This window comes from Solea solea, chromosome 16, assembly GCF_958295425.1.
Source record: "Solea solea chromosome 16, fSolSol10.1, whole genome shotgun sequence".
Lineage (NCBI taxonomy): Eukaryota > Metazoa > Chordata > Actinopteri > Pleuronectiformes > Soleidae > Solea > Solea solea.
This window is the reverse complement of record NC_081149.1, coordinates 26,277,624-26,293,971: the sequence shown is the minus strand read 5'-3', so window position 1 is coordinate 26,293,971 and position 16,348 is coordinate 26,277,624. Positions and strand designations below refer to the sequence as shown.

The window sequence follows — 16,348 nt, the reverse complement described above, 5'->3', positions numbered from 1 at the left end:
GGAGAAAACGGAAAAACCCGAACCCTCGCACGCGGACGCTTTGAAGGCTGCGGTGATTGGTCACGTATATATATATGTATAAATATTCCAGAACGTGTGTTTAGACTGTGATTGGCTGCTGGTCAGTGACGTCATCAGCGACATCATCGGTCTCGCGGACCCGAAAGTGAAAACGAGGTTGACGTTAGAAAGGGAAAAACACGCTGTGTGTGTGTGCGTGTGTGTGTGTGTGTGTGTGTGCGTGCGTGTGTGTGTGTGTCTCTCTCTCTGTGTATGTTTGTGTGTATGTGTATGTCTCTCTGTGTATGTGTGTGTGTGTTTGTGTGTATGTCTCTCTCTCTGTGTATGTTTGTGTGTATGTGTATGTCTCTCTGTGTATGTGTGTGTGTGTTTGTGTGTATGTGTCTCTCTCTGTGTATGTTTGTGTGTATGTGTATGTCTCTCTGTGTGTGTGTGTTTGTGTGTATGTGTATGTTACATTATTATTACATGTCACTTAGCAGACGTTATTATCCAAAGCGATTTACAATATATGTGTGTGTGTGTGTGTGTGTGTGTTGCTGCTGTAACAATGTAAATTTCCTCACTACGGGACAAATAAAGGACTATTTTATCTTATCTTTATTTAGTCAAAGTGAATTTGTGTGTGTGTGTGTGTGTAATTTTTATTCAGTCAAAGTGAATTTGTGTGTGTGTAATTTTGTATTTAGTCAAGGTGAATTTGTGTGTGTGTGTAAAAAGTGAATTTGGGTTTTTCGCTCTTTCCTTTTTCAGTTTTCTGTTTCCTGTTCACATGTTCATAAGTCTTGACCTCAGGTCAGTGTCTCACTCTCTCACACACACACACAATCACTGTCATCATCATCATCATCATCATGTTAAGCTCCTCCCTCCTCTTTCTCTTCACAGTCCTGACGCCGGCGCTCTGCTGTGATTGGCTGAGACACTACGATCACTACAGCAACACATCTCTGACGCTCGTACGACGCATGGTGAGTACTGGTCCTGGGGCCCGGCTCCCACTTAACCTACAAATAATCTGCATTTAACCTACAGTTAATCTACAGTTAATCTGCAGTTAATCTACCGTTAATCTGCATTTAACCTTCAGTTAATCTGCAGTTAACCTGCATTTAACCTACAGTTAATCTGCAGTTCATCTACACTTAATCTACAGTTAATCTGCAGTTCATCTACAGTCAATCTGCATTTAACCTACAGTTAATCTACCGTTAATCTACAGTTAATCTGCATTTAACCTACAGTTAATCTACAGTTAACCTGCAGTTAATCAATTCTAATTTGTGTGTGTGTGTGTGTGTTTTCAGGTTGGTCAGGTGACTCATCATGAGGCTCCTGTTTCTTTTCCATACAGATTCTACTCATGTATACGACACACTGAGGTAACAGATGAACGAATGAGTAAATGAATGAATCCTCTACAGAGGTTGATGACTTCATCGTCTCTCTCTTTCTCCAGGTGAAGTCTCAGCTGGTTTTCATCAGAGACAGTCTCTCCTTGATCTCTGACCTGTATCACCATGACAACATCTCCTCTGTTCCCTGGGAAACAAAGTTGACTCATCGCTTCCTGATCGACATCGACAGTATGATCGACGGACTCAACACCTGTGTAAGTACTGTTACACACCTGTGAGTACTGTTACACACATGTGTGAGTACTGTTACACACCTGTTCTTTGACACATTTAAAGTACTTTTACACTTTTCATTCATATTTTTCCTTAGGTGTCGATGCAGAAGCGAGCAGACACACGACTAAAAAAATACTACAAGAGGCTCGTAAGACGTACTGTGTACTGCACTGTGAGTACTACTACTACTACTACTACTACTACTGTGTTTGCTGTCTGTAGTACTGACTGCAGTACTGACTGCAGTACCTGTGTGTGAGTGCAGTACTTGTGTGTACTGACTGCAGTACCTGTGTGTGACTGCAGGGGCGCAGCAGTGAGTCGTGGCAGACGCTCATCAGAGAAACTAAACTGCACCTGGATCAGTTACAGTTGCTCGTCTCCTCCATTCTTCATCCTTCAGCTGCTGCCAACAGGAGGCGCTGTCCACCACACACACACTAACTGTGTCACCAGTGAATTATTTATGATCATGTTATTGATCGAATTAATTGATTATTTATTTATTTATTTATTTGATTATTTATTTATTTATTTGATTATTTATTTATTTATTTGATTATTTATTTATCACATTTTATGCTATTGATAATGTTATCCTTGTCCTACTATATCAATAACTAACAATTAACCAATTAACCCAGCAGCCAGGTTATTAGGTTAACTTCTGGTTTTACTCTGGTTATTAGGTTAACTTCAGGTTTAACTCTGGTTATTAGGTTAACTTCTGGATCTATAGTTATATATCTATAGTTATTATGAAACATGTAAAAAAATAAGAACAAAATGAGTCATCGTAGATTAATAACTGTATTGATCTTAACATGTATAATAATAATTCTACAGAATTAAAAACATCTGTTTTTTTTAAACTTTTTTGTAAATGTGTAGTTTGTGTCTGTAGCCAGCAGGGTGCAGTGCAGCATCACAGATGTTATTCCATGTGACTTGTCTGCCAATCAAAGACATGATTAATCATGCGATCATTTAAACAAAGTATGTGAATCTTACTGTCACCATTAATACAACTGAATGAAAATAAGGCCAATAAAATTCTGGTTGGTCATTTCATCTCAGTGATCGTTAACCTTTGACCTTCATGTCATCTTTATGGGTGGATCAGTTGAGTGACGTAGCTCTCAGGGAAGAAGCCCTGCCTTCCGTCCAGGAAACCCTCACACCAGCCATCGTCATGGCGACGTGTCAGGTGGACAATTTCACCTTCAGTGAGGGTCAGGTCACCGGGTTTAGAGGCCTCATAGTTGTACAGCACCACCACTGGACACAAAGAGAACTGCAGTTAGACCAATGATCCTCCAGGTGGAGCGCTACACTGAGACTGTTGTCATGGCGATGACGCACTCAGACACTCCCCGTACTAGCAGTACTAATAGTAGCAGTAGTTGTTTTAGCATTAGCACTGGAAGTAGTACCAGTAACATTAGCAGTAGTTGTATTCACAGTAGCATTATCAGCAGCATTGGTGTTAGCAGTAGAATTAGAAGTGGCATTAGCAGTAGCGTTGGTGTTAGTGGTAGCATTAGCAGTATAATTAGTAGTGGCATTAGCAGTAGCATTGGTGTTCGTAGTAGCATTAGCAGTAGAATTAGTAGTAGCATTAGAAGTGGCATTAGCAGTAGCGTTGGTGTTAGTAGTAGCATTAGCAGTGGAATTAGTAGTAGCATTACAAGTGGCATTAGCAGTAGTAGTAAATGGTCTGTATTTATAGCATCTTTCTAACCTTGACCACTTAAGGTTGCTTTATGCTACAGTTTTGCTATTCACCCATTCATCCATTCACTCACACACATACATTCACATACTCACTCACATGAGCAACAGGGGGTAAGTCTGAGCTACTGTCATAGCATTAGCAGTAATTGTATTAGCATTAGCAGTGGGCTCATTAACATTAGCTATATTAGCATTAACAGTGGTTATATTAACATTAGCAGTGGCACCTCTCTCCAGGATATGCATGTTTGTGTCGTCAAAATCCAGTGGTGGAGGGAGGGGCAACATGATGTCATCAAGGCCACCCTCAGTGTCCAGTAGAAAAGAAGGGGGAGGCGCAGGGATCTCCAGATCTAAAACAAAATAAAATGTAGGTCTGTGAGCGACATCTACTACTACTACTACTACCACTATGACCTACTGCTACTACTATGACTACAACCTACTACTATTAGTACTATGACCTACTACTACTACTACTACGACCTACTACTACTACTATGACCTATTGCTACTACTACTAATATGACCTACTACTACAACCTACTACTACTGCTATTACTACTACAACCTACTACTACAACCTACTACTGCTACGACTATGGCCTACTACTACTGTGACCTACTGCTACTATGACCTACTGCTACTACTGCTATTACTACTATGACCTACTACTACTGCTACTATGACCTACGACTATGACCTACTGCTATTACTACTATGACCTACTGCTGCTACTACTACTACTACTATGACCTACTGCTACTATTACTACAACCTACTACTACTACTGCTATTACAACTATGACCTACTACTACTACGACCTACTACTAGGACCTACTACTACTGCTACTATGATCTACTACTACTACTACTACTCAGACTACTACTGCTACTACTACTATGACCTACTACTACTACTGCTACTGCTACTATGACCTACTACTACAACTGCTACGACTATGACCTACTGCTTCTACTACGACTATGACCTACTGCTACTATTGCTATTACTACTATGACATACTGCTACTACTACTGCTAGTACGAGCCGACTAGTAGCCACAGTCCTGTTCTTACCCAGGTGTTGGAGGCGAGCAGGTAAGCAGAGCTGAGGTGAGGAAGAGGAGGAGGGGGGAGCATGAGGAGTGTGAGGGGGGGGGTAAGGGGGAGGAGGCGGGATCATCACTGACAGACAGAGAGAGGCGGAGTCAGAACCATTTCAAGAAAGGAAGGAGTGATCATCTGTCTTTAGAGACAATCTCTGACTCATCGTAACCTGTAACTGTATAACTGCAGAACTTCTCTGGTGGCTTACAGGATTGGACAGCAGGCAGGAAGAGAGAGCGCGTGAAGCGGCAGTGGGAGGCGGGGCCTGAGCGGACCCGCAATGAGATAGAGCGAGTGGTGGGAGGTGAGCGACGGCGACGGTTCCTCCTAGAGGAGGGGAGGGTTACTGCAGGGGGAAAAAACCACAGAAGAAGAAACTGAGACGAAAACGGGAAATTAAGAGATAGACAGAGAGACATGAGAGACAGGCAGAGAGACAGACATGAGAGACATTAGAGACAGACAGACAGAGAGATATGAGAGACAAACAGACATGAGAGACAAACAGAGAGACATGAGAGGCGGACAGACACACAGACATGACTGGACACAAGGGTACAAAGACGTATCCTTGAGTCCTATCTTTGTGTCCTTCATGGACGATGAAGGACACAAAGATGTATCTTTGACCAGTGAGACAGCTATAGAGAGAAGTACCATCTACTTCCTGGATAGGTGGAGGTGGAGGAGGCAGGGCTGGCAACTCTGAGACATCATTGGTCAAAGGAGAGGCATCATCTTCAGATGGAGGAGGGGGGAGGTTCTCCTCCACCACTGAGGAGACAAAGGAGGTGTGATGTCATCGTGATGTGACTGTAATGTTATTGTGATGTCATAGTGATGTCACTCACTCTGACCAATAATACACTGTGTGTGTGTGTGTGTGTGTGTGTGTCCAAGTATTACTAATGTTGTGCTGTTCACACAGTCACAAACGTAAATGACTACATTTAAAGGTGAAGATTTGTTTTAAGGTTAGATTGAGGTTAAGATTAGGATTAGGTCAGTAGTAATGATGGTTAAGGTTAGAGTAAGTCTCCAAGGAAATGAATGTAAGTCAATTCAGTGTCCCCACAAGTAATGAATGTCAAACTTATGTGTGTGTGTGTCTCACCAGTCTCAAGGATGAGGGGTGGGGCTGGCAGAACTGTGTTATGATTGGTCAGAAGACCTGACTGTGGTGGGGAGGGGGAGGGCTGGGTCACCATATCCCCTAAAGAATCAACGGAAGGAGGTGGAGGAGGTGGGACAGAGGTGTTCATGACCTCATCATCGGGAGCCAGAGGAGGAGGAGGGGGAGCATAATCCATCAGTGTCATGATGTCATCCTCAGGTGGAGCCTCACAAGTTGTGGGAATGATGGGTGGAGCAACAGGTTTTCCAAAACTGGAGCTGAGAGAAACAACAACAATAATCTGTCTTTATTTTTCATTAAAATTTAAAATAGTGTATGATCTTACCTTTAAATGCATATACATATATAAATATATATGAACCAAAAAAAAATTCATAGTTTAGTATGTCGTCCAAAATGATACAACAAAGTCATAGTTAAGTATGTCGTCCAAAATGATACAAAAAAGTAATAGTTAAGTATGTCGTCCAAATTTTTACAAAAAGTCATAGTATAGAATGTCGTCCAAAATCGGTCAAAGAAGTCAGTATAGTATGTCGTCCAAAATCGGTCAAAAAAGTCATAGTATAGTAAGTCGTCCAAAATTTTACTAAAAAGTCTGGGTATGACGTCCGAAATCGGTTCAAAAAGTCATAGTATAGTATGTCGTCCAAAATTGGTCAAAAAAGTCATATTATAGTATGTTGTCCAAAATTTCACAAAAAAGTCATAGTATAGTATGTCGTCCAAAATGAGACGCAAAAATCATGGTTTAGTATGTTGTCCAAAATGAGACACAAAAGTCATAATATAATATGTCGTCCAAAATCGGTCAAAAATGTCATAGTATAGTATGTCGTCCAAAATGAGACGCAAAAATCATAGTTTAGTATGGTGTCCAAAATGAGACACAAAAGTCATAATATAATATGTCGTCCAAAATCGGTCAAAAATGTCATAGTATAGTATGTCGTCCAAAATTGGTCAAAAAAGTCAAAGTTTAGTATGTCTTCCAAAATTTGACAAAAAAGTCATACTATAGTATGTTGTCCAAAATTTCACAAAAAAGTCAAAGTTTAGTATGTCGTCCAAAATTTCACAAAAAAGTCATAGTATAGTATGTCGTCTAAAATCGGTCAAAAAAGTCATAGTATAGTATGTCGTCCAAAATCAGTCAAAGAAGTCAAAGTATAGTATGTCGTCCAAAATCACCCAAAAAAGTCATAGTATAGTATGTCGTTCAAAATCGGTCAAAGACGTCAGGTTGTCCAAAATCCATCAAAAAAGTCACAGTATAGTATGTCGTTCAAAATCGGTCAAAAACGTCATGTCGTCATGTAGTTTAGTATGACATCCAAAATGTGACTAAAAAGTCATAGTTTAGCATGTCGTTCAAAATGAGACACAAAAGTCATAGTATATTATGTCGTCCAAAATCGGTCTAAAAAGTCATAGTATAGTATGTCGTCCAAAATCGGTCTAAAAAGTCATAGTATAGTTGTCGTCCAAAATCGGTCAAAAAAGTCAAAGTTTAGTATGTCGTCCAAAATGAGACGCAAAAGTGAAAGTTTAGTATGTCGTCCAAAATGAGACGCAAAAATCATAGTTTAGTATGTCGTCCAAAATGAGACACAAAAGTCATAGTATAATATGTCGTCCAAAATCGGTCAAAAAAGTCATAGTATAGTAAGTCGTCCAAAATGAGACGCAAAAATCATAGTTTAGTATGTTGTCCAAAATGAGACACAAAAGTCATAGTATAATATGTCGTCCAAAATCGGTCAAAAAAGTCATAGTATAGTAAGTCGTCCAAACTTTTACTAAAAAGTCATAGTTTCGTATGTCATCCAAAATGAGACACAAAAGTTATAGTATAGTATGTAGTCAAAAATCCAACCCCTATGTCTCAGGATTGTAGAGTTCATTCACTCCAACCAGGGCTTGAACCCGGATCTTCTGTGTATAAGGTATGAGCGCTAACCACTACACCAACCTTTTTGTGTCCGATGCAATCACATCATCATCCTATACTATTTTGTCCAAAATCGGTCAAAAAAGTCATAGTATAGTATCTCGTCCAAAATTGGTCAAAAAAGTCATATTATAGTATGTTGTCCAAAATTTCACAAAAAAGTCATAGTATAGTATGTCGTCCAAAATGAGACACAAAAGTCATAATATAATATGTCGTCCAAAATCGGTCAAAAAAGTCACAGTTTAGTATGTCGTCCAAAATTTGACAAAAAAGTCATACTATAGTATGTTGTCCAAAATTTCACAAAAAAGTCATAGTATAGTATGTCGTCCAAAATCGGTCAAAAAAGTCATAGTATAGAATGTCGTCCAAAATCAGTCAAAAAAGTCAGTATAATATGTCGTCCAAAATCGGTCTAAAAAGTCATAGTATAGTATGTCGTCCGAAATCGGTCAAAAAAGTCAAAAGTTTAGTATGTCGTCCAAAATCGGTCAAAGAAGTCAAAGTATAGTATGTCGTCCAAAATCGGTCAAAAAAGTCATATTATAGTATGTTGTCCAAAATTTCACAAAAAAGTCATAGTATAGTATGTCGTCCAAAATCGGTCAAAAAAGTCAAAGTTTAGTATGTCGTCCAAAATGAGACGCAAAAGTCATAGTTTAGTATGTCGTCCAAAATGAGACACAAAAGTCGGTCAAAGAAGTCAAAGTATAGTATGTCGTCCCAAATCACCCAAAAAAGTCATAGTATAGTATGTCGTTCAAAATCGGTCAAAAACGTCATGTTGTCCAAAATCCATCAAAAAAGTCACAGTTTAGTATGTCGTTCAAAATCGGTCAAAAACGTCATCTCGTCATGTAGTTTAGTATGACATCCAAAATGTGACTAAAAAGTCATAGTTTAGCATGTCGTTCAAAATGAGACACAAAAGTCATAGTATAGTATGTCGTCCAAAATCGGTCTAAAAAGTCATAGTATAGTATGTCGTCCAAAATCGGTCTAAAAAGTCATAGTATAGTATGTCGTCCAAAATCGGTCAAAAAAGTCAAAGTTTAGTATGTCGTCCAAAATGAGACGCAAAAGTGAAAGTTTAGTATGTCGTCCAAAATGAGACGCAAAAGTCATAGTATAATATGTCGTCCAAAATCGGTCAAAAAAGTCATAGTATAGTAAGTCGTCCAAAATGAGACGCAAAAATCATAGTTTAGTATGTTGTCCAAAATGAGACACAAAAGTCATAGTATAATATGTCGTCCAAAATCGGTCAAAAAAGTCATAGTATAGTAAGTCGTCCAAACTTTTACTAAAAAGTCATAGTTTCGTATGTCATCCAAAATGAGACACAAAAGTTATAGTATAGTATGTAGTCAAAAATCCAACCCCTATGTCTCAGGATTGTAGAGTTCCTTCACTCCAACCAGGGCTTGAACCCAGATCTTCTGTGTATAAGGTATGAGCGCTAACCACTACACCAACCTTTTTGTGTCCGATGCAATCACATCATCATCCTATACTAAGTTGTCCAAAATCGGTCAAAAAAGTCAAAGTTTAGTATGTCGTCCAAAATGAGACGCAAAAGTCAAAGTTTAGTATGTCGTCCAAAATGAGACGCAAAAATCATAGTTTAGTATGTCGTCCAAAATGAGACACAAAAGTCATAGTATAAAATGTCATCCAAAATTGGTCAAAAAAGTCATAGTATAGTATGTCGTCAAAAATCAAACCCCTATGTCTCAGGATTGTAGAGTTCCTTCACTCCAACCAGGGCTTGAACCCGGATTTTCTGTTTATAAGGTATGAGCACTAACCACTACACCAACCTTTTGTGTCCAATGTAATCACATCATCATCCTATACTATGTTGTCCAAAATCGGTCAAAAAAGTCATAGTATAGTATCTCGTCCAAAATCGGTCAAACAAGTCAAAGTATTGTATGTCGTCCAAAATGAAACACAAAAGTCATAGTTTAGTATGACGTCCAAAATTTGACTAAAAAGTCATAGTTTAGTATGTTGTCCAAAATTAGACAAAAAGTCATAGTTTATTATGTCGTCCAAAATGAGACAAAAACTCATAGTTTATTATGTCGTCCAAAATTTTACTAAAAAGTCATAGTCTAGTATGTCGTCCAAAATCGGTCAAAAATGTAATAGTATAGTATGTCGTCCAAAATTGGTAAAAAAAAAGTCATATTATAGTATGTAGTCCAAAATTTCACAAAAAAGTCATAGTTTAGTATGTCGTCCAAAATTTGACAAGTATGTTGTCCAAAATTTCACAAAAAAGTCATAGTATAGTATGTCGTCCAAAATCGGTCAAAAAAGTCATAGTATAGTATGTCGTCCAAAATCGGTCAAAAAAGTCATAGTATAGTTTGTCGTCCAAAATCGGTTAAAAAAGTCATAGTATAGAATGTCGTCCAAAATCGGTCAAAAACGTCATGTTATCCAAAATCCACCAAAAAAGTCACAGTTTAGTATGTCGCCCAAAATTGGTCAAAAAAGTCATATTATAGTATGTCGTCCAAAATGAGACGCAAAAAAAGTCATAGTTTAGTATGTTGTCCAAAATGAGACACAAAAGTCATAATATAGTATGTTGTGCAAAATTTCACAAAAAAGTCATAGTTTAGTATGTCGTCCAAAATCAGTCAAAAAAGTCACAGTATACTATGTCGTTCAAAATCGGTCAAAAACGTCATGTCGTCATGTAGTATAGTATGCCGTCCAAAATTGGTCAAAAAAGTCAAAGTTTAGTATGTCGTCCAAAATTGGTCAAAAAAGTCATACTATAGTATGTTGTCCAAAATTTCACAAAAAAGTCAAAGTTTAGTATGTCGTCCAAAATTTCACAAAAAAGTCATACTATAGTATGTTGTCCAAAATTTCACAAAAAAGTCATAGTATAGTATGTCGTCCAAAATCGGTCAAAAAAGTCATAGTATAGTATGTCGTCCAAAATCGGTCAAAAAAGTCATAGTATAGTATGTCGTCCAAAATCGGTCAAAAAAGTCAAAGTTTAGTATGTCGTCCAAAATGAGACGCAAAAATCATAGTTTAGTATGTCGTCCAAAATGAGACACAAAAGTCATAGTATAATATGTTGTCCAAAATCAGTAAAAAAAGTAATTTAGTATGTCGTCCAAAATGAGACGCAAAAATCATAGTTTAGTATGTCGTCCAAAATGAGACACAAAAGTCATAGTATAATATGTCGTCCAAAATTTGACAAAAAAGTCATATTATAGTATGTTGTCCAAAATCACCCAAAAAAGTCATAGTATAGTATATCGTTCAAATCGGTCAAAAACGTCATGACATCCAAAATGTGACTAAAAAGTCATTGTCGTCCAAAATGAGAAGCAAAAGTCATAGTTTAGTATGTCGTCCAAAATGAGACACAAAAGTCGGTCAAAAATGTCATAGTATAGTATGTCGTCCAAAATCGGTCAAAAAAGTCATAGTATAGCATATCGTCCAAAATCGGTCAAAAAAGTCCTAGTATAGTATGTCGTCCAAAATTTGACAAAAAAGTCAAAGTTTGGTATGTCGTCCAAAATGAGACACAAAAGTCAGAGTTAAGCATGACGTCCAAAATTTGACTAAAAAGTCATAGATTAGTATGTCATCCATAATAAGACGAAAAAGTCATAGTATAGTATATCGTCCAAAATCGGTCAAAAAAGTCATAGTATAGTATGTCTTCCAAAATCGGTAAAAAAAGTCACAATATAGTATGTTGTCCAAAATCGGTCAAAAAAGTCATAGTATAGCATGTCGTCCAAAATCGGTCAAAAAAGTCATAGTATAGTATGTCGTCCAAAATGTGACACAAAAAACATAGTATAGTATGTCATCCAAAATCGGTCAAAAAAGTCATAGTATAGTATGTCGTCCAAAATGAGATACAAAAACATAGTTTAGTATGTCGCCCAAAATTTGACTAAAAAGGCATAGTTTAGTATGTCGTCCAAAATGAGACGCAAAAGTCTTAGTTTAGTATGTCGTCCAAAATGAGACACAAAAGTCATAATATAATATGTCGTCCAAAATTGGTCAAAAAAGTCATAGTATAGTATGTCGTTCAAAAACGTTATGTTGTCCAAAATCTGTCAAAAAATTCATAGTATAGTATGTCGTCCAAAATCGGTAAAAAAGTCACAATATAGAATTTCGTCCAAAATCGGTAAAAAAAGTCACAATATAGAATTTCGTCCAAAATGAGATAAAAAAGTCATGTTAAGTCGTCCATAATTTCACAAAAAAGTCATAGTATATTATGTCGTCCAAAATGAGACAAAGTCACAATATAGTATGTCGTCCAAAATGAGACAAAAAAGTCATGTTAAGTCGTCCATAATTTCACAAAAAAGTCATAGTATATTATGTCGTCCAAAATGAGACAAAAAAGTCACAGTATAGTATGTCGTCCAAATGAGACAAAAAAGTCACAGTATAGTATGTCGTCCAAAATGAGACAAAAAAGTCATAGTAAAATTGTCCAAAATGTCTCTCCTCTGTCCCCCATCAGATGCTGCACATCTTTGAATCTGGTTCTGGTTCTGTCAGAGATCTCTCCGCTGCCCCGTAGTGGTTCATAGTGTGAACTGTAATCTTTTATGAACTTCTTCCGTGAGATAACACGTTCATCTTTGGTCACATGAGGTTTGTGAAACAATGATGCTGCGGACATTTATTTGGGGGAGGGGCTTAATGTTTATGTCGCATTTAGAGTAATAACAACAATGTGAAAGAAATAATGCAGAAGATTAAAATGAAGAAATACATTTAAAAATATTCACTCTGGGCTCGACTATCTGATCTGAGATATTCATGTGTTCATAGGTTGATTTGCAGATGAACCAGATGAACACATGAATGAGACCACCAAGGTCACAGCATCATAATGACATCACAACTCCAAACATTTCACACACACACAGTATTACCTGCTGACAGGGGGCGCCACTGGGCACTGCACAGGCTCTGGAGGTTTGTTTGACCTGAAGCACGCACACACACACACCCACACACACACACACACACACACACATGAGTCCATGTTGCAGACACAAAAATCCTCTTTAGTAAAAACAGACTCAAACAGAACCTGATGGAGGCGCCGTGTTTACGGATTATTCCGGTTCTGTCGGACTGCTTCCCACAGACCTGGAGGGGGAGGTGTGTGTGTGTGTGTGTGTGTGGGGGGGGGGTAATAAAGAGAGAAGCATCAATAGAGTCTGCATTATTCACAGTTTCCCACGCTCAACAAAGACTGTTATGTGTGTGTGTGTGTGTGTGTGTTCTGAATGAGGAACTTGAGTCACTTCTTTTTCATCGTCTTCTTCTTCTGTGGTTTTACTGCAGACACTTCCTGTTTCCATGGCTTCATTTCACTGCTGACAGCAACGCTCACTTTTCCTGTGTGTGTGTGTTACCTTCACACCGTGGCCCAGGCCGTCCAGCTGCTGATAGTTGATTGGTTGGCGGCTGTAAAGTGGGCAGGGCTGCACACCTGCAGGAGGTTTAATTGGTGGGAGGATCTTGTGGCTGCGCGGGACTCGTCTCACGGCCGTGAAAACACCAATCTCTCTTCGAGAGACTTTCTCTTTGTGCATCTCCACCGTCTGAGGACGAGGAAGACGACGTGTTGTTAAAGCTGCACATAGTCCACACTGAAACATGGCTGCCACTCACCTACGATGTCTGCGTCACCTGATCACGTCTTTATCTCACTCTTACACAGACGTTTATAAACCACTCACTCTCCCGCACCAAAGTCCAAATAGAAAATCAGTGATTTTAGCTGTGGGGACACAGGAGTTGCTGGTCCTCTGCTGCCTCTTGTGGTCACTTTGTGTCACTGAAGTAAATCTGAACGAAGGATTTCAAACACTGAAGTGACAACGTAACTATAAACTATAATGGAGGTAGCTGTGTGTGTGTGTGAGTGGTTTACAAACGTCTGTTCCACAGTGAGATAAAGACGTGATCATGTGACGTAGAGATTGTAGACTTAAACTGATACTATGTGTCAGTACTTCATACAATCAGACGAAAAAACCTGAACTACCCCTTTAAATTGCTCTCTCTCTCTCTCACACACACACACACACACACATAGTTACATCACAGCAGTGGGTCAAAGTAGTTTGTTAATGACCATGAACACAAAAGAGACAGAAAACAGAGGATCCATTCATTCAGTGAGCAACACACACACTAGTTAAAGGTGTCATACAGAGGGTTTGGTTGCCGTAGCAACAAGAATTTTTCAGGACATACTTTTGTCAGTAACGCTGTTTGTCACTTTATTAGGGACACATTAACCAGGCTGGAAGGGGCGGGGCTCACCTGACCAATGAGGTTGATGGAAGACTCCATGTGACACAGCTGATTGGTCTGAGCATCAAACAGACTCAGCACACTGCTGGCCAGCGTCGTGATCTGGTAGGCGATGCTGGCCAGTGATTGGTTGGTGAAGTTCTTTGTCTCCTCCAGTGCTTTTCTACTGTTGTCACCTGACTGACCACAAGATGACAGGAGGGTGGTTAGCCTAGCTCAGCACAGCACTAGAAACAAAGGAAACTGCTAGCCTCTGTTAGGAGCAGCGATGGTAGCATTAGCATTAGCAGAACTCACCTGCAGGTAATTGTCGTGGCAGTATTCAGACACTTTCAGCAGGTTGTCGTAATTCTCCATCAGAGCTTTTCTGGCGTTTGGAGCTTCCTCCAGAATCTTTCTCACTTCATCATCAAAGTTCTTCATGATGTTGATCTGAAGACGAGCAATCGAAGCACCTGAGCAGAAAATGACCAGCAGCAGGTTTCACTTAAGTCACATGATTTACATTCATCAAGAGAATGAAGGAGCCTCTGCTCACACAATAATGCCTCAGATATATCACATACATTACATACATCACATCACACACATCACATCACAAACATCACATACATTACATACATGACATCACATCACATACATCACATACATTACATACATGACATCACATCACATACATCACATCACATACATCACATACATTACATACATGACATCACATCACATACATCACATCAAATACATCACATACATTACATACATGACATCACATCACATACATCACATCACAAACATCACATACATCACATCACATTCATACATATGTACATACATACATACATATACTGTATATCACATATATGTATGTATGTACATACATACATCACATACATCCCATTCATACATATGTACATACATACATATATATCACGTACATACACACATACATATATAAATATATATATCACATACATACATAAATATGAATATATATCACATACATACATATATAAATATATACCATGTACATACATATATCATATACATATGTATATTAATAAATATCATGTACATACATACATATGAATATATATTACATACATACAGTACATACATATGTATATACATATATGTCACATACATACATATGAATATATATTACATACATATGTATATAAATACATATCACGTACATACATATATCATGTACATACATATGTATATAAATATATATCATGTACATACATAAATATGAATATATATTACATACATACATATGTATATAAATATATATCACATACATACATATATCATGTACATACATACATATGAATATATATTACATACATATGTATATACATATATGTCACATACATACATATGAATATATATTACATACATATGTATATAAATACATATCACGTACATACATATATCATGTACATACATATGTATATAAATATATATCACGTACATACATATATCATGTACATACATACATATGAATATATATTACATACATACGTAAATATATATCATGTACATACATATATAAATATATATCACATACATACATACATACATATAAGTATATATCATATACTCATCAGGAGCCACAGTCAGTGAAGCACGAGTCTGAGCTGAAAAAGTGTTAAACTCACCACAAACTGCTCACATCAAGTGTGTGTGTTTTCTGTTCACTTGCAGTTCAACCTGCAGCCAAAGATCCTATCTGCACCCACAGACCTCTCACTCTTCACAAGAGCTGGAACAATTTTATCAACAACATCCTGGAGCATCAAAACTCAGCGTAGATTCCATCCTCACAACGGCCACAATCAGTGACCTGGGTTCAAGTGTCTTCTCCTGGGGTGAGAGGAGACGAGTGGAGGCGAGTGGAGACGAGAGGAGACAAGTTCAAGTTGGCTGGAAGACAACCTGCTCGACCACAGCCGCCCCTCATAATAATAATCGACTAAGACGATGACGATGACGACAAAAAAAAAAACAAAAAAAACTTCATAGTTTGGTTTACTTGAAACTCTTACTTACTTCTAGCTCTTATTTGTACCCAAATGTTTAAATGCACTTATTGTAAGTCGCTTTGGATAAAAGCGTCTGCTAAATGACATGTAATGTAATGTAATGTAATAATAACCAGACTTTCTAATATTGCTATATTAATATTCTCCTCTCAGTTTAAGAAACATGTTTCACAATTATTAATTACAATTATATTAGATGGAGATAACTGCGACAAAACACTCACAATGATCATGGAAATAAAGGTTAGGACCTTGTGTCATACTTCTGGTCTCCATCAAAACATTCAGAGTGAGACCTCTTCCTGTGTGAACCTGCTCAGCAGAAACCAAACCACTTCCTGTTTCACTTCAGTTTCTAAAAACTAAGT

The 16,348-nt window shown here is 37.9% G+C and overlaps 2 protein-coding genes across 5 annotated transcripts; one reads left to right on the top strand and one right to left on the bottom strand.

Annotated features, from left to right (window-relative positions):
- The first annotated feature begins 87 nt into the window (after positions 1 to 87).
- LOC131475719 (interferon a3-like) lies at positions 88 to 2,353 on the top strand. Its single transcript, XM_058654003.1, has 5 exons — positions 88 to 992; positions 1,329 to 1,403; positions 1,481 to 1,633; positions 1,750 to 1,827; positions 1,962 to 2,353. Exons 1-5 carry the CDS (start codon positions 876 to 878, stop codon positions 2,097 to 2,099), a joined length of 561 nt encoding a protein of 186 aa, XP_058509986.1. The 5' UTR covers positions 88 to 875; the 3' UTR covers positions 2,100 to 2,353.
- Positions 2,354 to 2,446: 93 nt separating this feature from the next.
- abi3a (ABI family, member 3a) lies at positions 2,447 to 16,264 on the bottom strand. 4 transcript variants are annotated; one of them, XM_058653993.1, is made up of 12 exons: positions 15,597 to 16,264; positions 14,233 to 14,390; positions 13,945 to 14,115; positions 13,029 to 13,217; positions 12,701 to 12,759; positions 12,540 to 12,593; positions 5,616 to 5,893; positions 5,159 to 5,275; positions 4,710 to 4,847; positions 4,472 to 4,579; positions 3,617 to 3,742; positions 2,447 to 2,933 (listed from the first exon to the last, which is right to left on the bottom strand). In XM_058653993.1, exons 2-12 carry the CDS (start codon positions 14,356 to 14,358, stop codon positions 2,764 to 2,766), a joined length of 1,536 nt encoding a protein of 511 aa, XP_058509976.1. In that variant the 5' UTR covers positions 14,359 to 14,390; positions 15,597 to 16,264; the 3' UTR covers positions 2,447 to 2,763. The 4 variants fall into 4 exon arrangements, with proteins under 4 accessions (XP_058509976.1, XP_058509977.1, XP_058509978.1 ...); XM_058653994.1 differs by lacking the exon at positions 15,597 to 16,264 and adding an exon at positions 15,518 to 15,596; XM_058653995.1 differs by lacking the exon at positions 15,597 to 16,264 and adding an exon at positions 15,514 to 15,533.
- Positions 16,265 to 16,348: the final 84 nt, after the last annotated feature.

Excerpts from the sequence above, each read along its gene's own strand:
- abi3a (XM_058653993.1), bottom strand. The coding sequence starts at position 14,358 with ATGAAGAACTTTGATGATGAAGTGAGAAAGATTCTGGAGGAAGCTCCA. Across the intron at positions 3,743-4,471 it reads TGCTCGCCTCCAACACCTGG|ATCTGGAGATCCCTGCGCCT; the intron begins GTAAGAACAGGA and ends ATTTTGTTTTAG. Across the intron at positions 2,934-3,616 it reads CATGCATATCCTGGAGAGAG|TGGTGGTGCTGTACAACTAT; the intron begins GTGCCACTGCTA and ends CTTTGTGTCCAG.
- LOC131475719 (XM_058654003.1), top strand. The coding sequence starts at position 876 with ATGTTAAGCTCCTCCCTCCTCTTTCTCTTCACAGTCCTGACGCCGGCG. Across the intron at positions 993-1,328 it reads TGACGCTCGTACGACGCATG|GTTGGTCAGGTGACTCATCA; the intron begins GTGAGTACTGGT and ends GTGTGTTTTCAG. Across the intron at positions 1,828-1,961 it reads GACGTACTGTGTACTGCACT|GGGCGCAGCAGTGAGTCGTG; the intron begins GTGAGTACTACT and ends GTGTGACTGCAG.